The 18,482-nt window shown below is 42.0% G+C and overlaps 1 protein-coding gene across 2 annotated transcripts in view; it reads right to left on the bottom strand.

The window, feature by feature from the left end:
* The window catches only part of c30h1orf174 (chromosome 30 C1orf174 homolog), a 30,849-nt gene extending 12,706 nt beyond the window's left edge, over positions 1–18,143 (bottom strand). The window contains exons 1-3 of one of the 2 annotated variants that reach the window (XM_080215023.1): positions 18,018–18,143; positions 13,148–13,258; positions 1,515–2,096 (exon numbers count right to left, since the gene is read on the bottom strand). In XM_080215023.1, the coding sequence (XP_080071149.1) occupies positions 1,515–2,096; positions 13,148–13,258; positions 18,018–18,032 (708 nt within the window). In that variant the 5' untranslated portion in view covers positions 18,033–18,143. Of the gene's footprint in view, positions 1–1,514; positions 2,097–13,147; positions 13,259–17,568; positions 17,893–18,017 lie in introns of those variants that run through there. The other variant, XM_080215024.1, reaches the window with a different exon arrangement.
* Positions 18,144–18,482: the final 339 nt, after the last annotated feature.

Below are 18,482 nucleotides of genomic sequence, written 5' to 3'. Positions count from 1 at the left end.
TTAGCCCACTCGACCCCTGGACATTAAAAGGCAATTTAAATGACTAATCAACCTAACCCACACATCTTTGGAGAATGTGATTTGCTTTGCTTATAATGGTTTTAAGCCCTTAGTAACATGGCTTAGTTGGCTTGCAATTGTCTGAAAGCAAATAAAGAACCTAGGTTTAATCTGTATTGTGGCCAGAGTCAAAGGAGTTGATCCAAGACTGCAAGAACATCAATAATTTATCTCCAGCTTTTTGAGTTTATAAAATGTATATCAACCAATTAATTTGGTTCTTTTGAATTGATATTGGGACCACCTTTTCTGTGCCTGGTTTTCTATCTAATTTTGGAGCTAACGCTGGAAGTCACAGCTATTGTGACATTAGTGTTATCGTTTAAAAAGTTTTTTTTTAAACCATGATCTCTACAGCTCTCACAGATTCAGCGTTTTCTCAGCTCACTGCCTTAGCTAATGTCATTATGGCACCGGCTTGACTGGAGATGTGCTTTTATTGCTTCTTAAACAGGAGTTAGTTTATTTTTGCTGGGATGTTTATGACTCTACATTGCTAGGTGAAAAACTGGTTGGTAGGTCAGGCGCTAAGAGTTTTTTTCAGTTTCAATTTGGAGTTGCAGGTTTGAGTTTTAGAAGAGACAGCAAGCTGGAAAGCAGTCTCCAGCTGCCTGGTTTTGGAAATTCAGCAGGTTAGCTGAAAGCCTTCCTGAAGTAGAACATCTTATGTTGATGGCTTGACCAGAGTCTACCTGGAGTTCTGGGAAGCTGTTCTGACATCAAACTGTTCTGGATGTATCCCTAGAACTGCAGAATTCAACCAAGGACTCATTTCCAGTATCACGTGAGCATTAGTCTTTGCTGCGTTGAACTTGTTTGAAGGGTTTTGTCTATGGCAAGGATTTTGTTTGATTGGAACATTTTAGATCTATTTGTTAAGGGTATTCATTATAGCTGTGGTTTTGTTTCTTGTTTGTAACTGATAAGAATTCTTGCTAATTTTCTTACTATACATTTTACATTCAACTTTTTCCTCTGGCTCAGAAGAATCCGGCTCATTGCACACCAAACTGAAACTCTATTGCAGTGCCGAGCATCATGGTAGTAAGGCACAGTGGTTAGCACTGGGTTTGATTCCCGGCTTGGGTCACTGTGTGGAGTCTGCACGTCCACCCACATGCCTGCACATCCTCCCCCACATCTGTGTGGGTTTCCTCCAGGTGCTCCGGTTTCTTCTGAAGAATGTACTGGTTAGATGCACTGACCATGCTAAATTCTCCCTCAGTCACTGGAGTGTGGCAACTAGGGGATTTTCACAGTAACTTCATTGCAGTGTTAACATAAGCCTGTTTGTGACACTGATAAATAAACTTTTAAAAAAGCTTCTTTCAGGCAACATTTTTTTTCTTGAAAAGGAAAATTTTCCTTTTTTTTAACTTCCACAAAATAACATCCTACTTCTTCCATGTGCAAACTGAATGAATAAGGAAGAACACTTTTTTGATGACACCTACCTGCATGATCTCTACATTTCCAAAGAACTTGCCAACAGGCATCGGCTGATTGCTGTCCTCATCCAGAAAAATGCTATTATCCACTTTGAATGAGCTGCCTGCTGGCTGATCAGTCTCCATACTACTTCTCCTTCCCATGTCACTTTCCACACTTTTCTCTGTTTTCTCAACGTCTTCCTTGTTTTCCAACGTGCCCTTATCGGTAACTTCCGATAATTTCTTAGCGGGTATCTCTGTTGGAGGATTGTTGTGACTACTGATCAATTCTTCAGTTTCAGCTTGGTGTTCCACTTGTACTTCTGTCTCCCTCCACGCCATGGTGGTCGTGGAGGGTGCTTCATCTCGTGGAGCTATTGGGGTCACTTCTGCACAGTCCTCGTTAGTAACTGGCTTCTCGTTCTGCTCTGTCGATTTGTGACATGGTTTGTGAGGAAGGGCGATTGCAGAATCTTCCAGACCCCCCTGCTCAGCAGGGGCAGTTTTCTCCACTGTCTCTACTCTTTCACATTTCTGCTTTTTTAACGGATGGTTACTTGCACTGGGAGCTAATTTATCCTGCGCGGGCAGTGCTTCATGTGAAGGCTGTAGCAAAAACAAGTAAAAAAAAAATTACTAAACATTGTATCACTCCAAATATCAACTTCACTTTGGAATACAACACATTATAGTATCCCTACAGTGCAGAAGAGACTACTTGGCTCATCAAGTTTGCACTGGCTCTCCGATAGAGTATCTTCCCCATGTCCTCTGTCCTATCCCTATAACGTGGAGATGTCAGCGTTGGACTGGGGTAAACACAGTAAGAAGTCTCACAACACCAGGTTAAAGTCCAACCTGTTTATTTGATAATAAACCCACAAGCTTTTGGGGTTTGCCCCTTCGTCAGGTGAGTGTAGAGTTCTGGTCTCAAACAGAGCCATATAAAAGGCACACACAGTTTACAGAAAACTGATTAGAATGCAAGTCTTTACAGCTAATTTGAATTGAATTAATTGAATAATTAATTGAAGCTAATTGAATAGCAGGTTAGCTGTAAAGATTCGCATTCTAATCAGTATTCTGTAAACTGTGTGTGCCTTTTATATGGCTGTTTGAGATCAGAGCTCTCCACTCACCTGACGAAGGGGCAAACCCCGAAAGCTTGTGGGTTTACTATCAAATAAACTGGTTGGACTTTAACCTGGTGTTGTGAGACTTCTTACTGTGTCTACCCCTATAACCCCACACATCTACTTTGGCTAATCCCCCAAATCTGCACATTTTGGGACACTAAGAGGTAATTTAGCATGGCCAATCCACCTAACCTGCTCATTTTTGGACTGTGAGAGGAAATTGGAGCATCTGGAGGAATGCCATGTGGACACGGAGAGAATGTGCAAACTCCACACAGACAGTGACCTGAGCCCAGAATTGAACCCGGGTCCCTGGCGCTGAGAGGCAACATTGCTAACCACTGTACCACTCATAAAGGATCTTGATTACTTAAAAGATACCATTCTGTATTGTTGTGAGACATGTTTAAGATTTTGGTATTCTACAGTTGGGCCGGATGGGGGAGGGGGGGAATCATATTCAAGCCAACGTAAGTTAGTAGTTTGCAATTTTTTTAACGTTACTATTAATTCATCATCTGAAATTGTCCAATAATAGCAGAGATAAATTTGCAACTAGCAGCCCATTGCTCCGGTCTCACATAAATTATCTGAGGCGTGGCAGACAGTGGACAAACCTCCAAAGAACTCCTCTACCCACCCCTTTCAAACACCACCTGACTTCCATGTGGCAGAGTCTGCAGTTCAAGCTCTGGACTCATCAGCCGCCAAAGCAGAGTGAAGGCAAGCCCTCTTCGATCCTGAAAGATTGCCTAAGAAGTAGTAATAAATTCTCTAAGTACAACTCATGTTTGGAAGGACAAAACCTACTATTGCACTGCTGGGTGATTTGTACATTCCATGGAGGCAGTGCTGTAGTGGTATTGTCACAGGACTAGTAATCCAGAGACCCAGGTTCGAACCCTACCATGGCCAATGATTAACTTTGAATTCAATAAAAATCTGGAATCATAATCTAATATGATCATGGAACCATTGTCGATTGTTATAAAAGCACTTCTTGTTCATGAATGTCCTTTAGGGAAGTAAACCTGCAGTCCTCTCCTAGTCTGGCCTGCATGTAACTCCAGATCCACAGCAATGTGGTTGATTCTTAAATTTCCTCAAGGATGGGCAATAAATGCTAGCCCAACCAGCGATGCCTACATCCCATGAATGAATACAAAAAATGAAGCGTGCAAAAAAAAAATCACCGTTATCTTTATTAAAATTTGAAAGACCATTGCTTGGAACAGAATCTTTATCATAGAATAGAATCATAGAATCCCTACAGTGCAGAAGGAGGTCATTCGGCCCATCGAGTCTGTCCCACCAACAACCTCACCGAGGCCCTATCCTTGTAACCCCACAAATTTACTTCACTGATCTCTCTAATCTATGCACCCTGGGACACTAAGGGGCAATTTAGCATGGTCAATGCACCTAACCCACATATCTTTCACGAACCCACACATCTTTGGACTGTGGGAAGAACCGGAGCAACCAGGGGAAACCCACGCAGACACAGGGAGAACGTGCACAGAGACGGTGACCCAAGCAGGGAATCGAATCCAGGTCCCTGGACCTGTGACGCAGCAGTCCCAACCACCGTGCCGCCCCAATTTATTGTTGGTAGATGCAGTTTGTTTGGGAACAAAGTCCAACAGTCCACATGTACAATACAAAACAAGCTTATCATATCATGCACTGCAATTCCCATTTATGATTGTATTTGGGTCCTTTCCAATACATGAAAATCAGAGAGAACAGCAGACCTGCCCCCTGCTAAAGCACTGTCTACCAGAACTCTCCAAAAGCTGCTTGCAAATTAGACCACTGTGATATTTAACACAGTCGTTACGTTTTTGTGTCATAATTCCTAGCTCCATCAGTTTACGTACATGGGAACAAAGTGGTGTCCAGTGTATGCCAATGATATGAAAAACAAAGAAACTATCACAAATTGATGGTCGACATTTCCAAGTGGTTACAATACTGCAATTGGACTCAGTGCATTGTGAGTAGCTACAATTAACTGAATTTGCCCATCTAGAATTCCCTGAGGCCCAGTTTAGGTAGGCAGCCAAACATTACAGCCGTGCTGTAGATCCGAGTAACATCACAGGTGATCTGCTAGCGGATCCATGTTTTATACCTGCTATGCATTGTTATAGATGCAAAACAGTATTTTTAGAAATGCAAGTAGGAAAGAGAGCTGTACTTTTTCCTGAGCCTGGGGAGGAGTTAGGATTTATTCGCATCTGCTGATATGCAGAGAAACTTTTAGCTTACAGTTAAACAGGAGAGGTGCTTCTTTACAACATTTCAACTCAAATGCTTTAAAAGATGGGGACAGATCCACTTTAGCAGCAGACCATTTTAAGACTTACTGTAATAATCCTATCCTTATAAAACCACAATTTTTGACTTACGATGAACAATGCCATGACAGTCACTGCTGGTGATCATGAGAAATCTCGTGGACAGCTTAGACTATCAACACAGCATTCACTACAGGCAGCACGGTGGCACAGTGGTTCGATTCCCAGCTTGGGTCACTGACTCAGCGTAGAATTATAGAATCCTACAGTGCAGAAGGAGGTCATTTGGCCCATCGAGTCTACACCGACCACAATGCCACCCAGCCGTACGCCCATAACCCATGTATTTACCCTAAGCAGTCCCCCCCGACACTAAGGGGCAATTTAGCATGGCCAATGTACCTAACCAGCACCTCTTTCAGACTGTGGGAGGATGACCCAAGTCAGTGGCCCAAGCTGGGAATTGAACGTGGGTCCCCGGCACTGTGAGGCTAACCACGGTGTCACCCAAACAGGCACCAGATTGTGACGAATAGGGGATTTTCACAGCAATTTCATTGTAGTGTTAATGCAAGCCTACTTGAGACACTGATAAATAAACTTCCAAAAACTGGTCCCATCCTTATTCTTAATTACTAGACCATGGAGTCAGGTCATAGAACAGTCTGGGAGACTGGGCATTTTGTTGATTGTAGCTGCAGAGTGTGTTCAAGGAACAAAGTCTAGCATGTTAAACGTACAACACAAAGCATGTTTACTAAAGGTCCAGAGGCAGGGTGTAACAGATCATATCATCCACTGCAGTTCCTGTAACAATTGTGTGGGAGGGGACACAAACGAGGGAAGGGAGATAAATACAATAAATGAAAATCAAACCTGCCATAAAGATTGCATTTTACCACTCAGGAAAGTTACAATGGTATATGATAACTCTTAAAGCAAAAGTATAAAATTGCTGGTTTTACAGAAAATCTGTATCAACCACAATCCAAATGATCCCCCTTCAAAACAAAGTGGTCTGAGTTACTGCACACAGAGCAGAGTTCGTAGAGGCATGGAGTTACATCACCGGCACACTCCACTGACTTCAAAACAACTATAAAATATGCCCCCAGTGCATCACCATCTGTCTATAAACTTAATCAGTAATCCTACACTGGAAAAAGTGGGACCAGTGGTTTCTTTTTAAAATAACTCTTAGAGGCTCATTCTACATGCATTCCTTTAATAGGCAGCTTTAAGATCACAGGTAGATTCTAAGTGTTTCTGGTGTTCCCGCTCTGGTACGTTCTTGTGTGATGATGACTCAGAAGAAACCTTCAACCTTTAAAGTATTAACACTGAATTCTCTGAGGGGCACAAGAAACACTGTACAGCAGGAGGATTTAATGTCTTTTTGCCTGACACTTAAAAAGATTTTATGACATTGGCTTATTGGATATAGTTTTTATAGTTCTAACTTCAGTGCAAAGGAATGGATGTCACAGCATTTTGCTGGTATTGTTACAGTAATTATTTACTTTTACAGTCAGTTACCAATCATAAGTGCAGGTTGAAGGAAAAACCAATGCAAATGGAATCTGTCTGGTTGAAGGTTGCATTCACACAACAAGAGCTCATTCAAAACATGGCTCATAAATCACAAGTAAGTCGAAGGAACTTAGAAATGAAAGGAATTCTAGGACAGAATTGATCTTCCTTAAACATGTCTTACAAAAGAGGACATTGTGTAACAGTGAGCTGCACTGTTGAGTGCTGGAGACCATGCTACAGAGATGAAGGTTGCCCTTGTGAAGTTTAATTAAGTTTCTAATCAGGTGAGTTTCTGTCATGTTCAGAAAACCATCACCATGTTTAGACTTTGCCAAATTTAGCTACTGAGAAACCTGGACAAGGTTGTTTGTGTTTGCTTCGTACAGGGTAAATCAACACTTTGTCTTCAGAGATAAACATCTCATTTGCCTCAGTCCAGGGACTTCAAGTGAAGGTTGGCATTAGCCAAGAATTATGGACCCCAGGTTTACTCAGCGATGGAATTGAACTAAGACAGTTTACCGGCATATAAATTAATTTCCTGATGCTTGGCTAACTAAGGCCACCCACCTGGTGCAGCAGATTAATTAAAACAGTATATTTTATCTTCATCGATGACTTAGGGGTAGAGCCAAGTACGAGGCCAGGGTGACCCAAGGTTCCATCATTATGCTGTTCTGAGTTACCTCATCTCAAAGCAATATAAAGATGCTACACTTGGCAGTTCTCATTCTTGTCTCCTGAACTTGACCTGTGCTACACGGTGAAATAAACATTGGTAAAAGGAGAATGATGTTTAATGCCAATGTGCCCTCAGTCTAAAAGGCTGTCCAGACTCACTGTTTAGGTTAATTGATGAAGAATGGTCACAGGCATATTTGTGGAAGGGTGATTGGGAGTGGCATGGAAGAGGGACTTTCACTTCTTGTAGAACCAGAACCCAGAAGAGTCAGCAACTTTCAAGAGCAGGATGCAGAAAACATACCACTATAGTTCCAGACTTCAAATCACAACTTACAGTAGAAAGATATTAACCAATTCTGATTATAAATCCTGAAGCTATTCAGTTGTAGAGGAAATCAAAAAGATTGATGTTAGATGTCTCATTGGGATCACCTTCTGATTTGTTCCAATGCTGGGAACAACAGTAAGAATTCCTGATTTAATTCCTCAGTTTTCCTTCAATGAGTACTTGCTCAGTCAGCTTTTTGCAGCTAATTTTTTACTAATACTTTTTCCAACATTTCTGAGTAGAGATTATAATCGATGACGCGGTGGCACAGTGGTTAGCACTGCTGCCTCACAGTGCCAGGGATCCGGGTTCGATTCCCAATTCGGTCATTGGCTGTGCAGAGTCTGCACGTTCTCCTCATGTCTGTGTGGGTTTCCTCTGGGTGCTCCGGTTTCCTCCCACAGTCCAAAGATGCGTGCATTAGGTGGACTGGCCATACCAAATTGTCTCTTAGCTAGTCACTCTGACACTAGGGTAAAATATATGGGGTTACGTGAATAGGACCTGGTTGGGATTGTGGTCAATGCAGACTCAATGGGCCGAATAGCCTCCTTCTGAACTGTAGGATAATATGATTTCTGATTGCCAGATGTATGTTCATAAGAAGTTGGAGAAGATAAAAGAGATAAAATCTCCTTCCAGAAAAGTCAACAATGTTTTTGCTTTTCAAACTCAAACTTGTTGCCTCTTTGTATTACCCAGTTGACAGCATGCAATCCATTATCATATAAAGCATTACAAAATCTGAGTAATTTGTGAATTTAGGATTAGGTGCGCCTGTGAGGCATGCACCATGAGCAAATATTCTGCGAGGTATCACAGGTGAAGAATTGTGTGTGAGATGTTCGCCCCAATGGACTGTAGCCTTCTACATATCATCTTCAGGAGTGGAGGAAAGACCCAGGAATAAAATGAATTCACCCTCTAACACGGAGTTGACATATTCCTCCCCAAATCTCTGACACAATCTTCGTTACAGGCAAATGATGCCATCTTACAGGTGGGACAGTCCAACAGAAAGATTTATAAGAAGCAAGATACAGTGAGGTGGACATCATTAAGTTAAACGTGTGCACCATTCTGAAATTACCAGTAAAATATGGTCATCAAGCTCCTGGGTTATGTGACTAGATACATATCAACACAAACCAAAGGTAAGCACACACTTTCCAATTGTCAACCCTGTCATAAAGAAAATAAACAGATTTGCATTCGTATAGCACTCGAGGCAGCATGGTGGCACAGTGGTTAACACCGCTGCCTCACAGCAACAGGAACCAGGGTTTGATTCCCAGCTTGGGTTACTGTCTGTGCAGAATTTGCATGTCCTCCCCATGTCTGCATGGGTTTCCTCTGAGTGCTCCAGTTTCCTCCCGCAATCCAAAAAAATGTGCTGGTTAGGGTGCATTGGCCATGCTAATTTCTCCCTCAGTGTACCCAAACAGGTGCTGGAGTGTGATAATGAGGGGATTTTCACAGTAACTTCATTGCAGTGCTCATGTAAACCTACTTGCGACACTCAAAAGTAAACTTTAAAAAACTTTCAAGGTAACCAGGCATGCCAAAATTCTTTACCAGCCAATGAAATTATTTTCAAGTGTAATCACTGCAGTAACATCAGAAACACAACAGTCAATTTGCATACAGCAGCAATGTGACAATGACCAAATCATTTTTTTGGGAGGCTCACTGTCAGTGCAGCACTCCCTCAGTGCTGGACCGTCAGCCTTAATTGTTATGCTTAAGGGCTAGAGTGAGACGTGAACCCACAATCTTCCGACTCACAAGCACAAATAGATATCCAACATAGCATTTTTAAATTGGCTAATTCCACCTCAATGGTACATAGAGGAAACAGTAATGATGTTTCTAAATATAAAGATATAAAGAGTTGTGTACTATCATAGAATCCCTACGGTACAGAAGGAGGCCATTCCGCCCATCGAATCTGTACCGACTCTCCAACAGAGCATCTTACCAGTCCCTATCCTTTTAACCCCCATGTATTTAGCCCATGATGTGGGAAAATCCTAACAAACCAATATGATTTTTAGACAGTAGACATTAAGGCACTGACAGAATTACAAGGAAAGAGTTAAATGATTCTTAAAACAAGAATGTAAGCTAACAAGAGAACAGGTTACAGACACATGAATGCAGTAAGAGAATTAAACAAGTAATTATGATTTAAAAGATATAAGCTGATATTTTAAATGCATTTTAAGTACTGTATAAATTATTGTTCACTTTAGCCTAAGGCAGGTTACCGCAAGGTGTGATGGTAAAGGCGGATAATTCAGAACCAAAACCCTGGGAACCCTATAGTTAGCCAAAATTCATATCAGAAAATTTCTTATGCGAGAACACATGTTGCAATTTTATGAACAGGTGTATTCATTGTCCAGATTTGGAATTGAAATGTGCTGGGACATGGGATTATGTGTCCATCCAATTTGGCAATGATCCGGTGGGAACATACACTTTGACCCATATGGTGAGTGTCTAGGGTAACCTGGCAATGGGGAAGTGACTTTAGGGTCTAGATTTAATAGATGTTTAAGAAACTATTATGTTAGATGGTAAAATGCAATTGGCTGAGATGCATTACAGGTATTATTATTGATATGCGTATACTAAAGGTGATTGATTTTATGTTAATGTAAGGCGGGAATGATTGATAAGAGAACCTATAATTGATCTGTTTTGAATTATAAAGGTCAGGCTTATTTGGAGTGGTTCATCTGCTCCATCTCAGAGCTGACTCGACTCTCTGATAATCTCCTAGCAGCTGCTAGTTAAAGTTACGTCTTTGGTTCAGAAACACCGGCTTTATGTGTCTTGTATTGCCTGAGTTTTCCCTAACTGGTTACCTCGGGTACTCCACCCCGCTGAACCCCCTAATCTATATATCTTGGGACAATTTAGTATGGTCAATCAACCTTCCTTGCACATCTTCGGTCAGTGGAAGGAAACCAGAGCAGCCGAAGGAAACCCACCTAGACACGGGGAGAATGTACAAACTCCAGCCAGACAGTGATCCAAGCCAGGAATCGAACCCAGGTCCCTGGGGCTGTGAGGCAGCAGTCCAACTATTGTGCCACCTGGACTGATAACTAAATCCTTTGCGATGTCATGGCTGATCTGGCAGTGGTCTCAACTTCACTTTCCTGTCTGCTCCCACATAACCCTCGATTCTCTTGCCTGTCAAAAACTGAATTTATTTAAGAGAGAGCCAGACAATGATCCAGCCTCCACTGCTTTCTGGACAAGAGAATTCTACATACAAATGACCATTAAAGAAAAAAACATCCTCACCTCAGTCTAAAAAGGAAGACTTTCCTATTCTTAAACTGTGTCTCCTAGTTCAAGTCTCCAACCCAAACTATTATTTTCTCCCTGAAGCATGCCATTTATTTCGTAAGACCCGTAAAAATTGAAGATGGCATACTGCAACAATTTGTGGGAGCATTACTGAATGATATCATGGCAACACTTACATAGCCCCAAACTTAACTTTCTTGAATATTTCTCCTATTTTTTTCCTATGCCGTCTCTGGACTCACCTCGCCTGTGAGATTCTGCTCCTGAACTCTTATTCCCATTTCAAACAAGCTGCTGACCACTCAACCTCCCTTCCCCAGACCCCATGTTAACAGTCACTACTCCTCAGGTACTCCACCTCAAATCTGTTATCATCACCCTTTGCAAACAAAAAACTACCTTGTGAATTACTTACTACCAGATCTCCAACCTCATTTTCCTTTCCAGCATCCTTGAGCATGTTGAAACCTCCCAAATCCATGTCCTGCCAGACCCCCAAAAAATGTTAAAACTGGGACACCACTTCAAGTGGGACTGAGGACCATTTGGAATTCATTCTGATCACTGGGATTCAATAGGCATGGAAATATGGGACTTAGTAGAAGGAGTAGGTCATTCAGCCCTTCAAGCCTCCTGCACCATTCAATAAAATCAGGGATGATCTGGCTTTCATCTCAACTCCTGTCTGCTCCTCTCCTCCCATAACCTTCGATTTCCTTGTCTATCAAAAATCTGTCTTCAATGATCCAGTGTCCACTGCTTTCTGGGGAAGAGAATTCCACATAACAATGACGCTTTCAGAGAAAAATAAATTCTACTTATCTCTGTCTTAAACAATAGGCCTCTTATTTTTAAACTGTGTCCACTAGTTCTAGACACCCCTGCAAGGTATCTACCATACCAAGTCACTTCAGGATCTTACAGGATTCAATAAGATCACTTCAGATCCTTATAAATTATAATGGGGGTAGAGTGATTAAAGTAGTGCAATTGGTATGGATATATACATACTGTATTTTTGTATTTGAGGGGAATGTTTAAAAATTCAGCTTTATTGTACAGGTAGTCAGTATGTATGGGGGAATACAACTCTGATGCAGGATAATTACTCGTTTTAGTCTTGTAAATAGTTAAGCTGAGTTAATGGACTTCTGTTTACTTAAGTTCTCCTGGGATTTCTGGTTAGAGTGATTTTCAGGGTCATGTGATGATGTGGTTTATGTGCAGTCCTGGATTTTTAGCAGAAAGAGAAAATGCTTTTGCAGAAAGCAGTTTCGTTTGCAGCTGAAGCCTGTTTGAAGTTCAAAGGATTTTGCAGGCTTCTGGAACTCTTATTTCTCTCTGAAAGCTTCAAGATTGTCTACATTCATTATAGCAAGTATATTTATGGTTGCTAGCTGTATTTAAAAGTGGCATTTAAGTTTGTTATTGGATTGTTACGTATTTGGAACTGAAACAGTGATAAGTTAGAAATTAAAGTTGTTTCCTTTAAGTTTTTAAATACTGTTCAACTGTTAATGGTTAAACTGCTTCATTTGTTAGAGTTATATTTAAACCGTGTTAATAAATGAAGTTTGTTTCATTATAAAAGATTCCTAATTTGTCAGTGGAATCACTCCTGGAAGGAAGTATCCTTTCCTCATATCTCTGCCAAAACAAAAAAAAAGTTGGGAGTCTCACTTCTTAGTGTAAATTGGAGTTCTGGTCTGGGAGCCTAATAATAGGCCTTTCTTCATAAGCTGAGCTCCACAACCCAGGGCAGTGACACACAGGAAGTAACAAGGACAATTTAACCTCAGGTCTTTTCATTCACAGTGCTCATTGGCACCAGGGTCTTGTCTCCTTGCACATTTTCAATTTTCTTCGCTCTGTCATTGGCGGTTGTGTCTTCAGCTGCCTACATCCAAACTCTGAAAGTTCCTTATGTAATTTCACCGTAGCCTTGCCTCTCCCTATCTCTGTAATCTCCTCAAGTCCTATCACACAATCAGATTGCTGCAATCCTTCAACTTCCCTTCTTGCACATTGTCAATTTCCTTCGCTCTATCACTGGGGGTTGTGCCTTCAGCTGCCTACAGCCAAACTCTGAAACGTGCTCCTTAAAAACCCCTCTGATAAGCTTTTGCCGACATGTAGTCGTATCTCTTTATAAAGCTTGCTGCTAAATTTTGCCTAATAACTCTGTTGAAAATGCTCAGATGAGCATCTTGGCATGTTTTTATTGCATTAAAGATGCTGTATAAAGGTACAAGTTACTGCTGTTACAACAATTTTCAGAAACGAAGCAATTAATTTGTGGATATGGATTTATATCAGAGGAAAGGTTAGGTGGGATGATGCTACGATTATCCTTACCACAATTGTTTTCTGCATCGAGCTGTCATCCTTTACATCCTGCTTGGGGCTGTTCGATGCTGCGGAACAGAGTTCTTTATTCCTGAGGCGTGCTGAACGACGGGTCCCAACCTTAAACAAGAGGTTTAGGAAATTTACCATAAACAGGAGCAATACAAAAATATATGTGCAGACTATGTACACACACACACACGTTAAAAAACACAGACAGAAAGTCAATGTACAATACGAAATTTGAGAAGCAAATTCCTGAAACAATAATCACGGATGCATTGTATAATACAGCGCTGCATCAATGTTCAATGATTCCTTTACAAGGTTCTTGGTTGGTGCATCATAAACATAATTAAGGTTTCTATTTTTAAAATATTAAAACTTTACATTTTTGGATATGACAAATTATACAATTAAATTGTCTAAATATTTTGTGAAGTCGGATTTCACTTTCAACACTTCAATCTGTTTCAGCTATATTTTCTGATTAGGTTTTCAGAAGAAAATAGGAAATAAGAGAAGAGCAGATACTCCCTCAAGCCTGCTCTATAGATGCATGGGTGTATCACTCTTATTCAACTCTGAAGAATCACTTTGTAGGCTTCAGGCATGCATTTTTGCTTTGTTCTCGAGTTTATTGAAACATTGATCTAAACCGAGCATGGTTGTCATTTGACGAATTAATCAATAAGAATCAGTGGTGACTTGTTTTCCATATAGACCATCATCTCTTTTTTTTTCTCCCTTTCTCAGAAGTCCTTTTTATTATTGCATTCCATCACCCCTTGTAGTGCAAGCCAGGACATTGCGTAGCCTTACGTGGAGTGGTCAACTATGGTGTGGAATCAGGAGATGAGGTTTGGTTGGTGGATGAACAGTCTGCTTGATGGCAGCTCAAAGGATAGATAATCAACTTGAATATGGCAAAGTCTACGAAAGTCTGCAGTGCCTGTGAGGAGAAGGATGTACATTTATCAGACCTGTTTTGACAATGTCTGAACAAGGCCTCCAAAAGCCTGGAATGGAACCAGAAATTTGGCCTAAAAGGGCACTGTCTCCAGGATGCACTGCTGTGCCAGAGTGGAATGGTCAACCACTGGAGACCAAAGGAGGAAGGACCAGGAATGGAGTGACCGACCATAGTGCTCAACTGTTGTAAGGTTACTCGGAGGCTTGTTGATATACAAACCAAGGCGGATTTTACCAAATTGGGTTCCTGCCGTGGAAGAGATTAATTTGGGGTTAATGTTTGCGACGCAGTATATATCACACATATCTGTAATGTAGTGTTACATTATGTAGAGTGGTCTTTTTACTATGCGCTTTCATATTTCAATAAAGTTATTTTTTGTAATATAAATTAGAATTGTTATATCTGTATTTTTATTTTAATTATTCATATTGTTGTTTTAACACATTATTTTGCATTGTCACTTACTCCTGTATGACTCTGAACCCAAGTGAGACTCCACAAGGGACTCACACAACTTCCAATTTCCATAATCATTCAGGTAACACGTTATGTTTTATAAAGCACCAATACCTTTTGTAGTATATTTTAATATTTGCTTTTCGCCTCAAGCCTTTTGCAAATTGTGTGCATCTTATGGGGAGGCAAAACAATCTGCAAATCCTTTCACTTTGTTTAAAATTCTAACAAAGTTAAAGGAAAACATTCAGTTTTTAAGTTGCAATGTATTAAAATGTTATCAACACCTTTAGCTGCTATTCCAGATATGGCAGTGATAAGAACCTTCAGAGAAAGAAAGCAAACGCCAGCAAAAGTGTGCACCTGTTTTGTGGTATATGAAAATGTTTTTGGCCAGTTGAGCTGGCAAAACTTGCAATGCTGGAGGCTATCAGAGTTGATTGGAGAGATCAAAAAATGATTACATGGGACATGGGACAGACAGGGAGGGCCAAGTAAGGATAAGCAACAACACCTCCTCCATGATCATCCTCAACACCAGTGCTCCACAGGGCTGTGTTTTCAGCCCCTTACTATACTTCTAATACACCTCTGACTGTATGGCCAAATTCCCCTCCAACTCGATTTTCAAGTTTGCTGATGACACCACCATGGTGGGTCGGCTCTCAAACAATGACGAGACACAATACAGGAAAGAGATAGAGAATCTGGTGAACAATAATCTCCCCCTCAATATCAACAAAACGAAGGAGATAATCGTCAACTTCAGGAAGCGTAATGGATGTCGTACCCCTGTCTACATCAATGGGATGAAGTAGACAAAGTCAAGAGCTTCAGGTTTTCAGGTGTCCAGATCACCAACAACCTGTCCTGCAAGCAAATGCTATAGTTTGGAAAGCCCACAAATGCCCCTACTTTCTCAGGAGATTAAGGGAAATTGGCATGTCTGCTACAACTTTCACAAACTTCTATTGATGCATATTGTATCACAGCTTGATATGGCTCCTGTTCTGTCCAAAACCTCAATAAACTACAAAGGGTCGTGGACGAAGCCCAGTCCATCACTCAAACCAACCTCCCATCCATTGACACTCTCTACACTTCCCACTACCTCAGAAAAGGCAGCATAATCAAGGACCCCATCCCCATTTGGGGAGGATGGGGTCCTCTCCAAACATACTCTCTTCCACTTTCTCCTTTCCTTCCCTTTGTACAGTATGCTTTGTCTGTATAGCACGCAAGAAACAACACTTTTCACTGTATCCCTATACATGTGACAATAATAAACAAAATCAAATCAATGCAACCACTGGATCAAGGGCTCAGTATCTTCAAACAAAGGATTCCCCATACTCACCCCTTCCTATCTCCTCCGGCCCCCCCATCCCCCACCCCCTCAGGAGCCTGCAAGCAATCCTTGCTTATTGTAATGCTGCAAGGTGAGCTCTCCTTCCCGCTGCTAGCTTAATACCAGTAACGGTGGGATGCAGCCTTTACATGGGCATTAATTGCCCACATAAGAACGCTCATTGGCAGCGGGGTAGGAAGGCCATCCTTGGGCCTTCCAGTCATGGACTAATTCAGGATGGAGGTGGGTGGGCAGCAGAGTGTTGACGAGTGTGGCTGGTTAAGCTGACTGAAAATGCAAGTTGTTGTTATACACTTTGCAACCCTTTTCATTTTAGGTGGCCCCTCTGTTCCCACCGCCCCCACCCTTCCCTCCGCTACCACTGAAGTTGGAATTTCTTCCCCTTTTAAGGGGCATCTTGACAAATACATGAATAAGGCGGCACAGTGGTTGGCACTGATCCTTCGCAGCTCCAGGGACCTAGGTTCGATTTCTGGCTTGGGTCACTGTCTGTGTGGAGTTTGCGTGTTCTCCTCGTGTCTGCGTGGGTTTCCTCTAGGTGCTCCAGTTTCCTCCCACAGCCCAAAGATGTGTGGGTTAGGTTGATTAGGCATGCTAAAATTGCCCCTTAGTGTCCCGAGATGTGTAGGTTACAGAGATTAGCAGGTAAATGTGTAGGGACATGGGGGTAGGGCCTGGGTGGGATTGTGGTTGGTGTAGGCCCGATGGGCCAGATGGTCTCTTTCTGCACTATAGGCTTTCTATGATTCTACGTTGGGAATAGAGGGATATGGTCCCCGGAAGGGTAGGGGGGTTTAGTTCAGTCGGGCAGCATGGTCAGTACAGGCTTGGAGGGCCAAAGGGTCTGTTCCTGTGCTGTAATTTTCTTTGATCTTTGATTGTCTGAACCCAAACTGGGTAGGATGCCCAAAGTACTGAAAACTGCTGGTGCTGAAGGAACACTTCCCCAGCATTGTTACAGAGTGGGAGAAAAACTGTGGGGAGAGGGTGTGGGTAAAACAAAAACTCTTATAAAAAAAAACAAAATGACTAGACAACCTTCGAGAACCTAACATGTGACCTCATATTTATGTCTGACTCGCCCACTCACTGCTGGAAGCCTGACACTATCCCGCCAGTGATTTCACTGTTTACACAAAGCACCTTTATAAAATGACAAAATCTACACTCAGAGCTTTTCCATGTGCACCACCCGACTGACATAGGCCTGCTGGAATGTTTACAAACCACTCTCTTGGTGCCAAACACAAATGGAAAAAAAGTGACTGGGCCTCAACTCTCTTGAGGACCACTGCAAATCTTTGGCATCACTGCGGTTTACAACCTTATTTTCCCAAATGGGGGAGATAAACGACTAACAACAAGCGGTTGTTCCACTTTATAATGGTCAGAATTTGAAATGCAAATAAAGTATGCTCTACAGATACAGGGAAAGGCCTCTAATTGGTTTAATTTAGACACACTCTTTCACATTCTCTGTCACTTACCAAGAGAATGCAGCTTTAAAACAAAACACTTCCTGGACACAGCATAGATTGGGTCTGGTAAACAAACTATACAATTTACTAGCTGGCACCTTTCTCCCTGTGACAACAGCCACGTTCAGATAATAACAATTGTATTTTAAACCTCGTCAACAGCCTCCAGCAGTGTCCTGATCACCACCACAAAGAAAGTTACCCTCCTCCCAGCTCCGTCTGTGCCACTCTGACTTTAGATTGCCATTCCAGCAATGCCCGTGCCAACCTGTTTCAGATAGGGAGGGCCAACTGTGGTGGACACCTCACTGCCTGCATTGATCGGACTTCCTGACTCCTCTCTGCCGGCGACATTTTTTAGACCTTCTGCTAAAACACTTAGGGCCGGCTGGAAGGCAAGAGGGTGAAGTTGAGTCATTTATCTTGAATTACATCGTTGAAAAGAAAAAGGCTCAGGACTCGGAAGGCGGCAGCTGCTGGGAGTCAACTTTTTTGCGAAGGCGAAACAGTGCGAAAGCCTCGGGGAGTCCCTTATATAACAGCCAGTGGCTAGAGTGAGCACCAAAGGCACCTGTAACCCGAGCGCTAGTAAGCCCCTACCTGCTTAGTCTTCATGTTCAATGATAATCCTGGCAAGCCTTCCGCGCGGTAATCACTCACTCGCTACAAACTGGATTGTAACAAACATTGTAACTTTCAGCCCAACTCAGCATCCCAGGCACCGCCCCCTCAGGCAGCTCCCTGAATGGCCGCTGGAGGCCAGCCTCTCAATCCGATTAGTCAAACCTCGCGTCCATCATCCCACATTAAATGGACCTCGCCATCTTTGTGATTGGCAAGAAGCAGAAAAATGTCAAACCTGGCTGCTCAAAGCGGCCAACACAAAAACACGGCTCAGTGCTTGGAGCAGATGATGGTCAACCAGAACCTGATCGTTTGTTAAAGCACAAATAGTACGGAGATTGTAATCATTGCCACACCTCTGTAAAGCTGTTCTGCAGCTTAGGTAGTAAGAGTTTCGATGTATATGTTTGTCTACGACACATTTACAACTCTTCTCTGTGT

This window comes from Carcharhinus amblyrhynchos, chromosome 30 (genome assembly GCF_965287045.1).
Source record: "Carcharhinus amblyrhynchos chromosome 30, sCarAmb.v2.hapA, whole genome shotgun sequence".
Taxonomy (NCBI): domain Eukaryota; kingdom Metazoa; phylum Chordata; class Chondrichthyes; order Carcharhiniformes; family Carcharhinidae; genus Carcharhinus; species Carcharhinus amblyrhynchos.
Note: the sequence above shows the minus strand (reverse complement) of the source record. Positions and strands in the feature narration are given on the sequence as shown.